General features: G+C 45.9%; 1 protein-coding gene across 1 annotated transcript; it reads right to left on the reverse strand.

Annotated features, from left to right (window-relative positions):
* Positions 1-8,578: 8,578 nt before the first annotated feature.
* On the reverse strand, positions 8,579-11,627 carry LOC143808181 (metallothionein-like). The gene is made up of 3 exons (XM_077290609.1): positions 11,344-11,627; positions 10,027-10,092; positions 8,579-8,969 (listed from the first exon to the last, which is right to left on the reverse strand). Exons 1-3 carry the CDS (start codon positions 11,372-11,374, stop codon positions 8,878-8,880), a joined length of 189 nt encoding a protein of 62 aa, XP_077146724.1. The 5' UTR covers positions 11,375-11,627; the 3' UTR covers positions 8,579-8,877.
* Positions 11,628-19,612: the final 7,985 nt, after the last annotated feature.

The following is a 19,612-nucleotide window of genomic DNA, read 5'->3' on the forward strand; positions in this document are numbered from 1 at the left end:
TGAACATTATTATTTGATGGTTTTTTAGTTTGTTATTAAAAAACACTTTTATTTGATTGGACGGGTGAAATATGCTAATTTATTGAGACAGGTTTTTTGGGTTATCAGGAGTTGTATGCCAAAATCATCAGTATTAAAACAATAAAAGACCTGACAAATTTCAGTTGGTGGATAATGAATCTATAATATATGAAAGTTTAATTGTAATCATTACATTATGGTAAATAATGAAATTTAACACTATATGCTAATTTTTTGAGAAGGACCTGTACAGTAATTTAGTTCTATGTTTATTAAGCTAGTATATAGATGAATGGAAAGTGCCTAATATTTGTAGAAAAGTCCCCAAATGTATCACACAACACAGCAATGTGAAGGGTTAAGCAGAGGTTTTAGGACAGTAATATTATATCTGTCCAGTGTTCCCAAACCGCAGTTTACTGTGTGCACGTCACAGAACGCTGTGTATGGAGCGGTGAGCACACGGCCGACACATTTACTGCTCTCACATTATACACTGTGTTCCAAATTATTATGCACAAAGAGTTTAGGAGTGATAAGGGTAGAATTTTTTTGTTCGTCATTTAAACTCATTGATGGTGATGTGTGTCAGGGTTCTCTATATCACTGAAAGCAATTGCAGATACCTGTGCAAATTAGTTTGGCAGGTGTGTCCAAATAAAGGCAAGACTACTTAACCCCTTAACGACCGCCGATACGCCTTTTAACGGCGGCCGCTAAGGGTACTTAATCCACAGCGCCGTTAATTAATGGCGCTGTGGAAAAAGTGAATAGCGCCCCCCAGAGTCGGATTTTCTCTGGGGTCTCGGTTGCCGAGGGTAGCCGAGACCCCAGAGAACATGATTCGGGGGGTTTTTACCGACCCCCGAGTTGCGATCGCCGGTAATTAACCGTTTACCGGCGGTCGCAACAAAAAAAAAAAAAAACGCGATTTGCCGTTTAATTTCTCTGTCCTCCGATGTGATCGCACATCGGAGGACAGAGAAATGTGGCCCCCAATAGCCCCCCAATACTTACCTACCTCCCCCGGTGCTCCTCGTGTCTCCCCATGGGCGCCGCCATCTTTTTTCCGGGAAAAAATGGCGGGCGCACGCGCAGTGCGCCCGCCGCCCGGCACCCGGATGTTCTTTGGGGTCTCGGCTGCCGGGGGTAGCCGAGACCCCAAAGAACATGATCGGGGTCGATTTGCACCGACCCCTGCTTTGCGATCGCCGGTAATTAACAGTTTACCGGCGACCGCAAAAAAAAAAAAAAAAAAAAAAGCGATCAGTTATTTCTCTGTCCTCTGATGTGATCGCACATCAGAGGACAGAGAAATAGGGGGATTCGGGGACCCTATCATACTCACCCGGAGTCCCTGGATCCTCTTCTGTCTTCTCCTGCCAGCCGGCTTTTTCATCACGGCGGGCGCATGCGCAGTGCGCCCGCCATCTGCTGCCATCTGCCGGCCGGCAGGAGAAGACAAGTTGGGGCTAAAATTAGGGTTAGGGTTAGGGTTAGGGTTAGGGTTAGGGTTGGGGCTAAATTTAGGGTTAGGGTTAGGGCTAGGGTTAGGGTTAGGCTACTTTCACACTAGCGTTTTTTGGCTTCCGTCGCAATGCGTCGTTGGAGAAAAAACGCATCCTGCAAAAGTGCTTGCAGGATGCGTTTTTTCTCCATTGGCTTGCATTAGCGACGCATTGCGACGGATTGCCACATGTCGCATCCGTCGTGCGACGGATGCGTCGTGCTTCGGCGGACCGTCGACACAAAAAAAACTACATGTAACTTTTTTGTGCGACGTGTCCCACATATTTCAGTGCCACGTGCCACGTATTTAAGTGACACGTGCCACGTATCAAAGTGCCATGTGCCACATATTTCAGTGCCACGTATCAAAGTGCCACGTGCCACGTATCAAAGTGCCATGTGCCACGTATCAAAGTGCCACGTGCCACGTATCAAAGTGCCACGTGCCACATATTTCAGTGCCACGTGCCACGTATCAAAGTGCCACGTGCCACGTATCAAAGTGCCACGTGCCACGTATCAAAGTGCCACGTGCCACATATTTCAGTGCCACGTGCCACGTATCAAAGTGCCACGTGCCATGTATCAAAGTGCCACGTGCCACATCTTTCAGTGCCACGTGCCACGTATTTAAGAGACACGTGCCACATATCAAAGTGCCACGTGCTACATATTTCAGTGCCACGTGCCACGTATTTAAGTGACACGTGCCACGTATCAAAGTGCCACGTATCACGTATTTCAGTGCCACGTATTTAAGTGACACGTATCACGTATAAGTGCCACGTGTCACGTATTTAATTGCCACATATTTAAGTGCCACATATCAAGATTTTCCATGGAGAACAGACACATCCAGAGATATGTCTGCTCTCCACGGCTGCAGCAACACACTGACAGGAGCCATAGTTCCTGTCGGTGTGTCACTGCGCATGCGCGAGCGAGTTTACCGGCGGTCATTGACCCCGGCACTCTCGCTTAACGGCAGTGTTGCGTGGGAAAGTTCAACGCAGCTGTACTGCTGTTAACCGAGACGCCGGAGTCATTGAACTCCGGAACAGTACGCGATACACTGCTAGGAGCTTCGCTCCTGGCAGTGTATCGCCGGAGAGCAGCCGATCGGCGTGGGACACTCGTTTTATGGATTCTGCGGACAGGGAGTATGAATTTGGTTTATTATTTTTGGATTTTTTCCTGGAGGATCGAGGGCTTCGCCTACAAGTGTGCTGTTGGTGAGTATATACTCTGTGTTATATGTTGTATGTACTGTACTGTGTGTCATGTATGTGTATTGTGTGTAGGTGTTTTGTGTAACTTTACAATTGTGCTAAGTCGCCGGACACAGGGACAACTCTCCCATCCTAATACCGGATGGGAGTAGTAGTCCCATACGGCGACTTAGCACAATGGTGGCACTAGCGTCGCATGGGGACACACACACGCACACACACGCACACACACGCACACACACACACACAGAAGGACTCCATGCTGCTTCACTGGGGGGCGGGGGCTTCCCTCTTCCTGTCCGACGTCACGTCCGGTCCTGGGTGTCAACCCCTCTGTACAAAGACGCCGACACCCAGGACAAAGGCGCTGTGTGTGGAAGGTAATATGGGGCCCTAGGGGGATACGCAGACACGCCGCTGCGTAAAGAATTGACATGTCAATTCTTTTTACGCCGGCGTGTTTGCAGACAAAAGCGCCGCGTTTTTTTGCGGTGTGTCTGAACGGCAAAGTGAATTTCTCATTCACTTTGCCGGCAGACGAAAATGACATTGCGCATTTTTGAAAAGCGCCTGCAAAATAGCGCTCAAAAATGCGCTATGTCTGAAAGTAGCCTAAGGCTTCTTTCACACTTGCGTCGGTACGGGGCGGTCGCAATGCGTCGGCCCGATGTACCGACGCACGTTGTGAAAATTGTGCACAACGTGGGCAGCGGATGCAGTTTTTCAACGCATCCGCTGCCCAGTCTATGTCCTGGGGAGGAGGGGGCAGAGTTACGGCCACGCATCCGCGGAAATGGCGGACGCGACGTACAAAAAAAAGGTTACATTGAACTTTTTTTGTGACGACGGGGGCTAAAGTTATGGTTAGGGTTGGGGCTAAAGTTAGGGTTGGGGCTAAAGTTAGGGTTAGAGTTGGGATTAGGGTTAGGGTTTGGATTAGGGTTGGGATTAGTGTTACGTTTGGGATTAGGGTTGGGATTAGGGTTAGGGTTGGGATTAGGGTTAGGGGTGTGTTGGATTTAGGGTTTTGATTAGGGTTATGGTTAGGGTTGAGATTAGGGCTGTTTTGGGGTTAGGGTTGTGATTATCGTTAGGGTTGTGATTAGGATTATGGATCGGGTTGAGATTAGGGTTAGGGCTGTGTTGGGGTTAGGGTTGGAGTTAGAATTGGGGGGTTTCCACTGTTTAGGTACATCAGGGGGTCTCCAAACACGACAGCCAATTTTGCGCTAAAAAAGTCAAATGGTACTCCCTCCCTTCTGAGCTCTGCCGTGCGCCCAAACAGTGGTTTACCCCCACATATGGGGCATCAGCGTACTCGGGATAAATTGGACAACAACTTTTGGGGTCCAATTTCTCCTGTTACCCTTGTGAAAATAAAAACTTGGGGGCTAAAAATCTTTTTTGTTGGAAAAAAATATATTTTTTTATTTTCACTACTCTGCATTATAAATTTCTGTGAAGCACTTGAGCTTTCAAAGTTCTCACCACATATCTAGATAAGTTCCTTAGGGGGTCTAGTTTCCAAAATTTGGTCACTTGTGGGGGTTTCTACTGTTTAGGTACATTAGGGGTCTGCAAACGCAACATAACGCCCGCAGACAATTCTATCAAAGTCTGCATTGCAAAATGGCGCTCCTTCCCTTCCGAGCTCTGCCGTGCGCCCAAACAGTGGTTTACCCCCACATATGGGGTACCAGCATACTCAGGACAAATTGGACAACAACTTTTGGGGTCCAATTTCTCGTTACCCTTGTGAAAATAAAAATTTGGGGGCTAAAAAAATCTTTTTTGTGGGAAAAAAAATATTTTTTATTTTCACTACTCTGCATTATAAACTTCTGTGAAGCACTTGGGCATTCAAAGTTCTCACCACATATCTAGATAAGTTCCTTGGGGGGTCTATTTTCCAAAATGGGGTCACTTGTTGGGGGTTTCTACTGTTTAGGTACATTAGGGGTCTGCAAAGGCAACATAACGCCCGCAGACAATTCTATCAAAGTCTGCATTCCAAAATGGCACTCCTTCCCTTCCGAGCTCTGCCATGCGCCCAAACAGTGGTTTACCCCCACATATGGGGTACCAGCATACTCAGGACAAATTGGACAACAACTTTTGGGGTCCAATTTCTCTTGTTACCCTTGTGAAAATAAAAACTTGGGGGCTAAAAAATCTTTATTGTTAAAAAATATATATTTTTTATTTTCACGACTCTGCATTATAAACTTCTGTGATGCACTTGGGCATTCAAAGTTCTCACTACACATCTAGATAAGTTCCATGGGGGGTCTAGTTTCCAAAATGGGGTCACTTTTGGGGGGTTTCTGCTGTTTAGGCACATCAGGGGCTCTCCAAACGCGACATGGCGTCCGATCTCAATTCCAGTCAATTTTGCATTGAAAAGTCAAATGGCGCTCCTTTGCTTCCGAGCTCAGCCATGCGCCCAAACAGTGGTTTACCCCCACATATGGGGTGTCGGCGTACTCAAGACAAATTGTACAACAGCTTCTGGGGTCCATTTTCTCCTGTTACCCTTGGTAAAATAAAAATTTGGAGGCAAAAAGATCATTTTTGTAGAAAAAATGCGATTTTTTTATTTTCACGGCTCTACGTTATAAACTTCTGTGAAGCACCTGGGGGTTTAAAGTGCTCACCACACATCTAGATAAGTTCCTTAAGGGGTCTAGTTTCCAAAATGGTGTCATATGTGGGGGGTCTCTACTGTTTAGGCACATCAGCGGCTCTCCAAACGTGACATGGCGTCCGATCTCAATTCCAGCCAATTCTACATTGAAAAAGTAAAACGACACTCCTTCTCTTCCAAGCTCTGCGGTGCGCCCAAACAGTGGTTTACCCCCATATATGGGGTATCGACGTACTCAGGAGAAATTGCACAACAACTTTTGTGGTCTAATTTCTCCTGTTACCCTTGTGAAAATAAAAATTTGGGGGCAAAAAGATCATTTTTGTAGAAAAAATGAGATTTTTTATTTTCACGGCTCTACGTTATAAACTTCTGTGAAGCACTTGGGGGTTCAAAGTGCTCACCACACATCTAGATAAGTTCCTTGGGGGGTCTAGTTTCCAAAATGGTATCACTTGTGGGGGGTTTCCACTGTTTAGGCACATCAGGGACTCTCCAAACGCGACATGGCATCCGATCTCAATTCCAGCCAATTCTGCATTGAAAAAGTCAAACGGTGCTCCTTCACTTCCAAGCTCTGCGGTGCGCCCAAACAGTGGTTTACCTCCACATATGGGGTATCGACGTACTCAGGAGAAATTGCACAACAACTTTTGTGGTCTAATTTCTCCTGTTACCCTTGTGAAAATAAGAATTTGTGGGCGAAAAAATCATTTTTGTGAAAACAAATGCGATTTTTTATTTTCACGGCTCTACGTTATAAACTTCTGTGAAGCACTTGGGGGTTCAAAGTGCTCACCACACATCTAGATAAGTTCCTTGGGGGGTCTAGTTTCCAAAATGGTGTCACTTGTGGGGGGTTTCCACTGTTTAGGCACATTAGGGGCTCTCCAAACGCGACATGGCGTCCGATCTCAATTCCAGCCAATTCTGCATTGAAACAGTCAAACGGTGCTCCTTCACTTCCAAGCTCTGCGGTGCGCCCAAACAGTGGTTTACCTCCACATATGGGGTATCGGCGTACTCAGGAAAAATTGCACAACAAAATTTGTGGTTAAATTTCTGTTTTTACACTTGTGAAAATTAAAAAAAATGGTTCTGAAGTAAAATGTTTGCAAAAAAAAGTAAAATGTTAATTTTTTTCTTCCACATTGTTTTAGTTCCTGTGAAGTACGTAAAGGGTTAATAAACTTCTTGAATGTGGTTTTGAGCAGCTTGAGGGGTGCAGTTTTTAGAATGGTGTCACACTTGGTTATTTTCTATCATATAGACCCCTCAAAATCACTTCAAAGGTGATGTGGTCCCTAAAAAAAACATGGTGTTGTAAAAATGAGAAATTGCTGGTCAACTTTTAACCCTTATAACTCCCTAACAAAAAAAAAAAATTGTTTCCAAAATTGTGCTGATGTAAAGTAGACATGTGAGAAATGTTATTTATTAACTATTTTTTGTGACATATCTCTCTGATTTAAGGGCATAAAAATACAAAGTTTGAAAATTGCAAAATTTTTAAAATTTTCGCCATATTTCCATTTTTTTCATAAATAATCGCAAGTAATATCGAAGAAATGTTACCACTAACTTGAAGTACAACATGTCACGAAAAAACAATCTCAGAATCAGCGGGATCCGATAAAGCGTTCCAGAGTTATAACCTCATAAAGTGACACTGGTCAGAATTGTAAAAATTGGCTCGGTCATTAAGTACCAAATTGGCTCTGTCACTAAGGGGTTAAGAAGGCTGTTCCACATTATTAAGCAGCCTACATTTTTTGCCAAAATGGGAAAGAAAAAGGATGTGTCGGCTGCTGAGAAGCCACAAATTGTGCAGTATTTAGGTCAAGGCATGACTACAATCAACATTGCCAAGATACTTCATTGTGATCATCGCACAATCAAGAAGTATGTAGCTGATTCCCAGCACACACGTGTGCGTGCTGATGAGGAAAAATTGAGGACTCTTTCCAACAGGCAATTGCGTAAGGTTAAAAGAGCAGCTGCAAAAATGCCTTGTCATAGCAGCAGACAAGTTTTTGAAGCTGCTGGTGCCTCCAACGTCCCCAGAACAACAAGATGCAGGGTCCTTCAGAAGTTTGCAGCTGTGAGTAAGCCATTCTGTCAACCACCTCTATCCACTGCACACAAGCAGAAACGGCTCCAGTGGGCCAAATGATACATGAAGACTGACTTCCAAACTGTTTTGTTCACCGATGAGTGCCGTGCAACGCTCGATGGTCCAGATGGATGGAGTGGAGGATGGCTGGTTGATGGACACGCCATAAAAACCCGGCTAAGGAGGAGGTGGAGTAATGTTTTGGGCTGGAATCATGGGGAGAGAGATTGTCGACCCCTTTATGATCCCTGAAGGGGTAAAGATGAACTCCATAATCTATGTGGAGTTTCCTAAACAACACTTCTTGCCATGGTTCAAGAGGAAGAACCGTGCTTTCCGCAGCAAGATCATTTTCATGCATGATAATGCACCGTCTCATGCTGCAAAAAACACATCTGCATCTCTGGCTGCTATGGGCAATTGGGCATAAAAGAGGACAAAGTTATGGTGTGGCCACCATCTTCCCCTGACCTCAACCCCATTGAGAACCTCTGGAGCATCATCAAAAGGAGTGTCTATGATGGCGGGAGGCAGGTCACATCTAAGCAACAGCTCTGGGAGGGTATTCTGTCCACATGCAAAACAATTGAAGCAGAAACCATCCAAAAACTGACAAATTCAATGGACGAGAGAGTTCAGAAGCTTCTTTCGAACAAGGGGTCCTATGTGCAAATGTAACATCACCTAGAATAAAGTTTTCACTTGAAAACTGTTTGATTTAATTTTTTAATAAGCTGATAATGCTTATAACTTCACAATTGACCATTTTTTTGGTTCAAAGTAAAAAAAAAAGGTTGAAAACTCTGCTGTGCATAATAATTTGGAACATGCATTTTGAGTGTTTATTTTTTTTTTAAAAAAGATACTGTTTTCATAGGCAGTTTGTTCCAAAACATTGCAATTATACTAGAATAGTAGATGACTGGAAAATCACAATGACTGCAATTCAGATAGATAATTTAGAGAAAATATGAGGAAATATTATTTGCATAATAATTTGGAACACATTATATAGGTGACGGTCTGTACAAAGGGATTGGACATCTTACAAGACTTGGTCTGTTTTATAACAATGAATATATTTTTATTGGTGGAACAGGAGAACAGTCTGATATACAGAGATAATATAGGATTGTGTACAGATAAGGAGGAACATCAGTGACAGATGTAGCAGAGCAGCGTCATACAGAACAGCAGGTACAGAACGTCTACACGTTACATTAGAAGAGCAGCCAGTGACACCATAAGCATGTATTACACGTTACACCTATACTGCACAGACGGCGATCACTGGAGCGCGGGTCACACTGGCCATAGAGCAGATGTCACAGGCTCCTCGGTGGGTCCTTGCGTAGCGCTGATCACTTGCAGCAGCTGCAGGTGTCACATCCATCGCCGCACTCACAGCCCTGGCTGCACTGACTGCACTCAGCCGGACAGCAGGAGCAGCAGCCTGGGGGAGAGACTCGTGAGAGGGCGGCAGTATACAGATTGGAGATACAACATTTTGATTTCTAGTAAGCATATGGCCAATTCTGAGCATTTATGGCAAATCCACAGGATATATGACATTGTATAGTGAATATAGGAAGCCGCGGCTCATGCTAGGTTACCTCTGCACTAATTCCTATCTAGATGCTGTGACTGGGACCGGGTGAGGCAGGAAAACCTTCTTAGGCCGGAATCACACAAGCGTATTTCACGGTCCATATACGGACTAAAATGCCCAGTATTGTGGTGGGTCTACTGGCCGAAACTTAGAGCCTCACAGGCTTGGACTGGCCCACAGGAGAACAGGAGAATCCTCCGGTGGGCCCCTGTGTAGGCGTTAGCCACCATCCTCTTATATGCACAACAGTTGGCACAATATACACATGGATCACTATATACAGACAGAGGCCATATCTTATATATATAGATCTGCCCAGAGTATTATTATATACATTTGTGACGGAGGATAATGTCACGTTTCCATGTAGCTGAAATGTGGGGCCCTGGAGTTGGTTACTGGTGGGCCCTGGGCTCCCCAGTCCGACACATATGTGTCTATCAGGCTGTAACTTCAGGTCAGCAGATCTGCGGTGAGTCTGATCATGGCGGTCCATACATGTACCATAAAATACACTCGTGTGAACTCGGCCTTAAGTTGACCATGATTGAAAACAACTACAGTTATTTGCAATTACCCTTCATCCAATATCCTTCATTTGTGCCAGCATCAAAGTTTGTCAGGGTCCAACTCAGATTTCAGGACCCAACATCTTAGCATGAACTTGAAGCTTTTCTTTAAATTTTCTAAATATGTTTTACAGTATTTCCTTATTTTTCTATATAATAATAATACAATTATGAATAATTAATAATGAAACTACATAAAATACAGTAATAATCCAATTACTAATAATACTGTTAATATCTATAGAGTTTGAACTACATAAGCAAACAATCCAGTGTGTATAAATCTGGCTGTAAATGGTATGTATTTCTATCTATAGCTCTTGTCTACTCACTTTTCTTGCATGTTGTACATTTGCAGTTCTTACATTTGCAGGATTCTCCGCAGGAACAAGAAGCCCCTAAGAGAGAAGCAGGAATTGTGTTATAGAGAAGAATATTAGGTCCAGGACATTGGTATTGTCGATGTTCTCGGTGGGGCTACCACTTCTACTACATCCCCAAATAACCCAACATTTGTCTCCAAACCCGATCCCCTCTCACTAATAAAGACACAAACCCCAATTCTGGATAATAATTGGCCACAGCAGCCTTTATTATAAACATACAAATATTTAACAGCAAATTACACGGGGAGGGTCCTTGAAGCTCAAAATCAGGTGATTAACCATAATGAAAAGTGAACACATAACAGACAATGAATTATTCCCAGCCGTCTCCCCACTGGTTCGGGAGCACCAAATACCCTGAAGGGTTCCATTATCCACTTAATCCCGGGGGTCCGGCACAACGCCGCCAAAATCCCCCCAAAATCACCAGACCAGAAAAACCATAATATAATACCAACTGATGAATCCATATACTCACAAATTCCCCAGACGAATTTAGCACCAACTTCAAGGAGCCCCCAACCTCATCACAGCCACCATGACCCATGACTAAAGCCCCAAGCCGACACAACGAACAAACAAAATTAAGGGCGGGCGAGCGGGAATGCTCACAAATGCCTCCGGAGTGGGAACTGGCAAGACCCCTCACATACCCTGGAATATAAAAACCCCCTCTATGCATGCCCCCACCTACCCCCACTATCCCCACCCCCCCTCAATCCGCTGTCATGCCGTCATTTGCTAACGCCGCGGGGGGAGGGGGTGGCTTGCGCCGGCCTGTACTTTCAGTCTCCATCACACACCATGGATTTCTCCCCAATGTCCTCCTCACCGGACACCCTATTGTCAGCCCCGGCAGACATGCTTATACGGCCCTTATACTGCTGTACCCATCAGCCCCAGCTGCACTGTGTGAACACATCCCATCAGGCTCAGGAGAAGAACACAAGACTAGAGGGAAATTCTCACATTGTATCATTTGTCTTCAAATCACATTAATGGAAAGATATTTTACTACAATCGACGCCATTTGATATTTCCAATGTGTTCTGGTTGTAGTAAGAATTCTCCTCTTATTGTATTTACTTTGCCCTAAGTGTGTAACAAGTTGTCCATTAGGCAGTTTTCACATATGGCCGGTCTGCGTCAGAGTTTCCATCCGACATTTAGTAAAATTCGCTTTATGGAGGGAACATCTAAGAATATCCCCAATGGTGGCAGCCAGCACTACTACATGTAACAGGTCCATTAGGGTTCCCTTACCTGTGGGGCAGACACAGTCCTGAGGGTCCATGGCTCTGGGGTACAGATGTGCTGTGGGATTGGTGGAGTCTGGAAATGATGCTGAATGATGGGATCAGTTGTTCTCCACCTTATATACAGCAGATACAGAGCTGAGTGCAAGCCCTGATCATAAACCACCCGCCGACCACGTCACACCCACATGTGTCAGGACACCGGATAAGCAAGGACGTGCCGGGTGCAAACCTGCAGTCACCCAGGACAGAGGACAATCCGCAGAAATGTCTATTGTGAGGGACATTGTTACCAGCAGGAACCTCAATCATTCTATGTAGTGATACAAATATAAGGGCTGCACTTATTCAGATTCACCTTCCTTGTTCCTGTTTGTCAGAGAGAGGAGTCTGTCAGCTTTGGTGCTGTGTGCAGTGTGACCTCAGCAGAAGTGATCAGTGTGCACTCAGCCTGGACTCCATAGTCTACATCACCCATCACTGCACACAGCCCTCACCTCCAGCACTGCACTCATCACCCCCAGCACTGCACTCATCACAGCCAGACATCCCTGTATTCAGCCGCACTGCACTCATCACACCCAGACATCCCTGTATTCAGCCACACTGCACTCATCACACCCAGACATCCCTGTATTCAGCCGCACTGCACTCATCACACCCAGACATCCCTGTATTCAGCCACACTGCACTCATCACACCCAGACATCCCTGTATTCAGCCGCACTGTACTCATCACACCCAGACATCCCTGTATTCAGCCGCACTGCACTCATCACACCCAGACATCCCTGTATTCAGCCACACTGCACTCATCACACCCAGACATCCCTGTATTCAGCCGCACTGCACTCATCACACCCAGACATCCCTGTATTCAGCCGCACTGCACTCATCACACCCAGACATCCCTGTATTCAGCCGCACTGCACTCATCACACCCAGACATCCCTGTATTCAGCCGCACTGCACTCATCACACCCAGACATCCCTGTATTCAGCCACACTGCACTCATCACAGCCAGACATCCCTGTATTCAGCCGCACTGCACTCATCACACCCAGACATCCCTGTATTCAGCCACACTGCACTCATCACAGCCAGACATCCCTGTATTCAGCCACACTGCCCTCATCACACCCAGACATCCCTGTATTCTGCCGCACTGCACTCATCACACCCAGACATCCCTGTATTCAGCCACACTGCACTCATCACACCCAGACATACCTGTATTCAGCCACACTGCACTCATCACACCCAGACATCCCTGTATTCAGCCACACCACACTCATCACACCCAGACATCCCTGTATTCAGCCACACTGCACTCATCACACCCAGACATCCCTGTATTCAGCCACACTGCGCTCATCACACCCATACATCCCTGTATTCAGCCACACTGCGCTCATCACACCCAGACATCCCTCTATTCAGCCACACTGCACTCATCACACCCAGACATCCCTGTATTCAGCCGCACTGCACTCATCACACCCAGACATCCCTGTATTCAGCCGCACTGCACTGATCACACCCAGACATCCCTGTATTCAGCCACACTGCACTCATCACACCCAGACATCCCTGTATTCAGCCACACTGCACTCATCACACCCAGACATCCCTGTATTCAGCCACACTGCACTCATCACACCCAGACATCCCTGTATTCAGCCACACTGCACTCATCACACCCAGACATCCCTGTATTCAGCCGCACTGCACTCATCACACCCAGACATTCCTGTATTCAGCCGCACTGCACTCCTCACACCCAGACATCCCTGTATTCAGCCACACTGCACTCATCACACCCAGACATCCCTGTATTCTGCCACACTGCACTCATCACACCCAGACATCCCTGTATTCAGCCACACTGCACTCATCACACCCAGACATCCCTGTATTCAGCCGCACTGCACTCATCACACCCAGACATCCCTGTATTCAGCCACACTGCACTCCTCACACCCAGACATCCCTGTATTCAGCCACACTGCACTCATCACACCCAGACATCCCTGTATTCTGCCACACTGCACTCATCACACCCAGACATCCCTGTATTCAGCCACACTGCACTCATCCTAAGGCTGCGCTCAGATCTCTGTGCCCCCATTAATGGCTCCGATGGGGGCTTCCATAGTAGAATATGTGACTGTGTCCAGCTACAAAGAGAGACACTGCCGGAAAGAAGTTCAGACAGTGTCCAATGTTTAGTTATTGCCTTATTGCAGTCAGCAACTCTTGGATACTCTGTCTGGGATATGTCTGAATCCCATTTTTAAATGACAAAAGTCTGACTGGCACTTCCAAGCTGGTGGGAACAGGTGCATACTAGGAGAAGCCATCTCCATCTCCAATAAACAAGAAAGTTGCACTCTGTAGTGCTAAAGCATGTCAATATGAAATATATGAAATATGAATAGCAATACTGCTTCTGAGTAATAGGAAAAACTGAGACACTCAGCACATAATTTAGCCAATTCATGCATGCCCAGTAGCCAACAACAAGGTGCTCTCAGAACTGCTGGTACCTACTAATTCAGGCTTTGAAGAGAGATATTCACTAGTGATGAGCAAGTGTACTCGTTGCTGGGGTTTTCCCGAGCACGCTCAGGTGGTTTCCGAGTATTTATGACTGCTCGGAGATTAAGTTTTCATCCCTGCAGCTTTACAGCTACTAGCCAGGCTGAGTACATGTGGAGGTTGCTGGTTGCTAGGCAACCCCCACACGTACTCAGGCTGGCTAAGAGCTGTAAATAATTCAGCTGCCGCAATGAAAACTAAATGTCCGAACACTAAGAAATACTCGGAGACCACCCGAGCGTGCTCGGGAAAACCCGAACAACGAGTACACTCGCTCATCACTAATATTCACATCTACCCAGAAATTCAGACTTCAGTCTTAGGCTGGAGTCACACTAGACCGTAATACGGATGAGTGCTATGCGATAAAACATCACATAGCACTCAGACCAATGTTATGGGGCAGCTCTCATCATCCGTTGTTTTCTCATCTGTATTACACGTGCAAACGAAAACACAGCATGCTGCAATTTGCACCATATATCGTCTGAGAATCGCCAATGCAAGTCTATGGGTGAGAGAAAAACTCCCACACCACACAGACCATCAGTGTGACTTGCGAGAAATACGCACCGGTGTCCTTTAGAAAAACCGGCAATTCAGGGAAGTGTACAGTAAAATCACACTGACAGGTTAGAATAGAATAGATAAAATAAATGTCTACACATATTATAGGTAGATACTGTATAAGTACTGTACATATATATATATATATATATATATGTCATTGACACACATCTATAATATAACGCTGAGAGAGTCACTCTGTCCTAAGCCTTTATAGAATGCGCAAGCACGACGCGCCTGCGCAGTCTGTACCCCACAGAGTTACGCATTCGGGGATGAAAATTGTGGCCCAGGAGAGATCGCGATATGCGTAAGCACTGATCTCCGGCACCGTGTCCTGACCCCGTAGACAGAGCACCCTGCGAGAAACGCTGCTGCTTGTTGTGAATTAGACTTTTTGGCTCCCTCTTGTGGTCACTAGTGATATGACTCTGGGATTTTCTTTCTTCAGTTTGGCACTCACCTGGGCCATTAGTCCAGGGGTGTCGCTATATAAACTTCCTGGATCCTTAGTCCAGTGCCTGGCATCGTTGTATTCAGATCCTTCTGTTGCTCCTGTCTACTGGTCCTGGCTCTTGCAAAATTAAGCTAAGTCCTGCTTCTTTGTTTTTTGAGTTATTTGCTTTGCTCCTATTTTTGTCCAGCTTGTACTAAATGTGATTTCTGACCTTGCTGGAAGCTCTAGGGGGCTGGTGTTCTCCCCCGGCCGTTAGTCGGTTCGGGGGTTCTTGAATATCCAGCGTGGATATTTTAATAGGGTTTTTGCTGACCATATAAGTCATCTTACTATATTCTGCTATTAGCTAGTGGGCCTCTCTTTGCTAAATACCTAGCTCATTCTTATGTTTGTCTTTTCCTCTTACCTCACCGTTATTATTTGTTGGGGGCTTGTATCCAACTTTTGGGGTCTTTTCTCTGGAGGCAAGAAAGGTCTTTCTTTTCCCTTCTAGGGTTAGTTAGTTCTCCGGCTGGCGCGAGACGTCTAGAACCAACGTAGGCACGTTCCCCGGCTACTTCTATTTGTGGTGCTAGGATTAGATATATGGTCAGCCCAGTTACCACTGCCCTATGAGCTGGTTTTTTTGTGTGTGCAGACTTGGTTTTTATTCCTGAGACCCTCTGCCATTGGGGTCATAACAGTATGCCAGGCCAACATTGAATGTTTAATGCATTGCAGAAGTGGGATTATAAGAAAGGAAATTCTGAGGTTTTTTTTTTTTTTTTTTTCCTCTCTTCCTCCCCTTTACCTCTGAGTGGCTTGAGCTTGCTGCAGACATGGATGTCCAGACCTTGATTACAAGTGTGGACCAGCTTGCTGCTCGTGTGCAAGGCATACAAAATTTTGTTACCAGTAGTCCTATGTCTGAACCTAAAATACCTATTCCTGAACTGTTTTCTGGAGATCGATTTAAGTTTAGAAATTTCAGGAATAATTGTAAATTGTTTCTATCTCTGAGACCCCGTTCATCTGGAGACTCAGCTCAGCAAGTTAAAATTGTTATCTCTTTTTTACGGGGCGACCCTCAGGATTGGGCCTTCTCGCTAGCGCCAGGAGATCCGGCATTGGCAAATATTGATGCGTTTTTTCTGGCGCTCGGATTGCTTTACGAGGAACCCAATCTTGAGGTTCAGGCAGAAAAAGCCTTGCTAGCTATTTCTCAGGGCCAGGATGAAGCTGAAGTGTATTGCCAAAAATTTCGGAAATGGTCCGTGCTGACTCAGTGGAATGAGTGTGCTCTGGCCGCAAATTTCAGAAATGGCCTTTCTGAAGCCATTAAGAATGTGATGGTGGGTTTCTCCATTCCTACAAGTCTGAATGATTCCATGGCGCTGGCTATTCAAATTGACCGGCGTTTGCGGGAGCGCAAAACCGCTAATCCTCTGGTGGTGTTGTCTAAACAAGCACCTGATTTGATTTAATGTGATAGAATTCAGACCAGAAATGAGCGGAAAAATCATAGACGTCAGAATGGGTTGTGTTTTTACTGTGGTGATTCTACACATGTTATATCAGCATGCTCTAAACGCCTAACAAGGGTTGTTAGTCCTGTCGCCATTGGTAATTTGCAACCAAAATTTATTTTGTCTGTGACTTTAATTTGCTCATTGTCCTCTTACCCTGTTATGGCGTTTGTGGATTCAGGTGCTGCCCTGAGTCTTATGGATCTGTCATTTGCCAAGCGCTGTGGTTTTGTTCTTGAGCCGTTGGTAAATCCTATCCCTCTGAGGGGTATTGATGCTACGCCATTGGCGGAAAATAAACCGCAGTTTTGGACACAGGTAACCATGTGCATGACTCCTGAACATCGGGAGGTGATTCGTTTTCTTGTTCTGCATAAAATGCATGATTTGGTCGTGTTGGGTTTGCCATGGTTACAGACTCATAATCCAGTCTTGGATTGGAAGGCAATGTCTGTGTCAAGTTGGGGCTGTCAGGGTATTCATGGTGACTCCCCACCGGTGTCTATTGCTTCCTCTACTCCTTCGGAAGTTCCGGAGTATTTGTCTCATTATCAGGACGTGTTCAGCGAGTCCAGGTCCAGTGCTCTTCCTCCTCATAGGGACTGTGACTGTGCCATAGATTTGATTCCAGGTAGCAAATTTCCTAAGGGAAGACTATTTAATCTGTCTGTACCTGAGCATACCGCAATGCGTTCAAATATCAAGGAATCTCTGGAGAAGGGGCATATTCGTCCATCCTCTTCCCCTCTTGGTGTGGGATTCTTTTTTGTGGCCAAGAAGGACGGATCTTTGAGACCTTGTATTGACTATCGGCTTTTGAATAAAATCACTGTTAAATTTCAGTATCCTTTGCCTCTGTTGTCAGACTTGTTTGCCCGAATTAAAGGTGCCAAGTGGTTCACCAAAATAGATCTTCGTGGTGCGTACAACCTTGTGCGCATTAAGCGAGGAGATGAATGGAAAACCGCGTTTAATACGCCCGAAGGTCATTTTGAGTATTTGGTGATGCCTTTTGGGCTCTCTAATGCTCCTTCAGTGTTTCAGTCCTTTATGCATGATATTTTCCGGAAGTATCTGGATAAATTTATGATCGTTTATCTGGATGATATTCTGGTTTTTTCTGATGACTGGGACTCGCATGTAGAGCAGGTCAGGATGGTGTTTCAGGTTTTGCGTGAGAACGCTTTGTTTGTTAAGGGCTCAAAGTGTCTCTTTGGAGTACAGAAGGTTCCCTTTTTGGGGTTTATTTTTTCCCCTTCTGCGGTGGAGATGGACCCAGTCAAGGTCCGAGCTATTCATGATTGGACTCAACCCACGTCAGTTAAGAGTCTTCAGAAGTTCTTGGGTTTTGCTAACTTCTACCGTCGTTTTATTGCTAATTTTTCTAGCATTGTTAAACCTTTGACGGATATGACCAAGAAAGGTTCTGATATTGCTAACTGGGCTCCTGCAGCCGTGGAGGCTTTCCAGGAGTTGAAGCGCCGGTTTACTTCGGCGCCTGTTTTGTGCCAGCCTGATGTCTCACTTCCCTTTCAGGTTGAAGTGGATGCTTCTGAGATTGGGGCAGGGGCCGTTTTGTCGCAGAGAGGCCCTGGTTGCTCTGTGATGAGACCTTGTGCCTTTTTCTCTAGGAAGTTTTCGCCTGCTGAGCGGAATTATGATGTTGGCAATCGGGAGTTGTTGGCCATGAAGTGGGCATTTGAGGAGTGGCGTCATTGGCTCGAGGGTGCTAAGCATCGTGTGGTGGTCTTGACTGATCACAAAAATTTGATGTATCTCGAGTCTGCTAAACGCCTGAATCCTAGACAGGCCCGCTGGTCATTATTTTTCTCCCGTTTTGACTTTGTGGTCTCGTATTTACCAGGTTCAAAGAATGTGAAGGCTGATGCTCTTTCAAGGAGCTTTGTGCCTGACTCTCCGGGAGTCGCAGAACCAGTTGGTATTCTTAAAGAGGGAGTTATCTTGTCAGCCATTTCTCCGGATTTGCGACGTGTGTTGCAGAGATTTCAGGCTGGTAGACCTGACTCTTGTCCACCTGACAGACTGTTTGTTCCTGATAAGTGGACCAGCAGAGTCATTTCCGAGGTTCATTCCTCGGTGTTGGCAGGGCATCCGGGAATTTTTGGTACCAGAGATCTGGTGGCTAGGTCCTTTTGGTGGCCTTCCTTGTCACGGGATGTGCGGTCGTTTGTGCAGTCCTGTGGGACTTGTGCTCGAGCTAAGCCTTGCTGTTCTCGTGCCAGCGGGTTGCTCTTGCCCTTGCCTGTCCCGAAGAGGCCTTGGATGCACATTTCCATGGATTTCATTTCAGATCTCCCAGTGTCTCAGGGCATGTCTGTCATCTGGGTGGTATGTGATCGCTTTTCTAAGATGGTCCATTTGGTACCCTTGCCTAAGCTGCCTTCCTCTTCCGATCTGGTTCCTGTGTTCTTTCAGAATGTGGTTCGTTTACACGGCATTCCTGAGAATATTGTGTCTGACAGAGGATCCCGGTTTGTTTCCAGGTTCTGGCGATCTTTTTGTGCTAGGATGGGCATTGATCTGTCGTTTTCGTCTGCCTTTCATCCTCAGACTAATGGACAAACGGAGCGAACTAATCAGACACTGGAGGCTTATTTGAGGTGTTTTGTTTCTGCGGATCAGGATGATTGGGTGACCTTCTTGCCGTTGGCTGAATTTGCCCTTAATAATCGGGCTAGTTCCGCTACATTGGTTTCGCCATTTTTCTGCAACTCTGGTTTCCATCCTCGTTTTTCCTCGGGACATGTGGAGCCTTCTGACTGTCCTGGGGTAGATTCTGTGGTGGATAGGTTGCGGCAGATCTGGAATCATGTGGTGGACAACTTAAAGTTGTCACAGGAGAAGCCTCAGCGTTTTGCCAACCGCCGCCGCGGTGTGGGTCCCCGACTTCGTGTTGGGGATTTGGTGTGGCTGTCTTCTGGATTTGTTCCTATGAAGGTCTCCTCTCCTAAATTTAAGCCTCGCTTCATCGGTCCTTACAGGATATTGGAAATCCTTAATCCTGTGTCCTTTCGCTTGGATCTTCCGGTGTCGTTTGCCATTCACAACGTGTTCCATAGGTCTTTGTTGCGGCGGTACGTTGTACCTGTGGTTCCTTCTGTTGAGCCTCCTGCTCCGGTGTTGGTTG

The sequence above is a fragment of the Ranitomeya variabilis genome, chromosome 1, assembly GCF_051348905.1.
Source record: "Ranitomeya variabilis isolate aRanVar5 chromosome 1, aRanVar5.hap1, whole genome shotgun sequence".
In the NCBI taxonomy this organism is placed as follows: Eukaryota; Metazoa; Chordata; class Amphibia; order Anura; family Dendrobatidae; genus Ranitomeya; species Ranitomeya variabilis.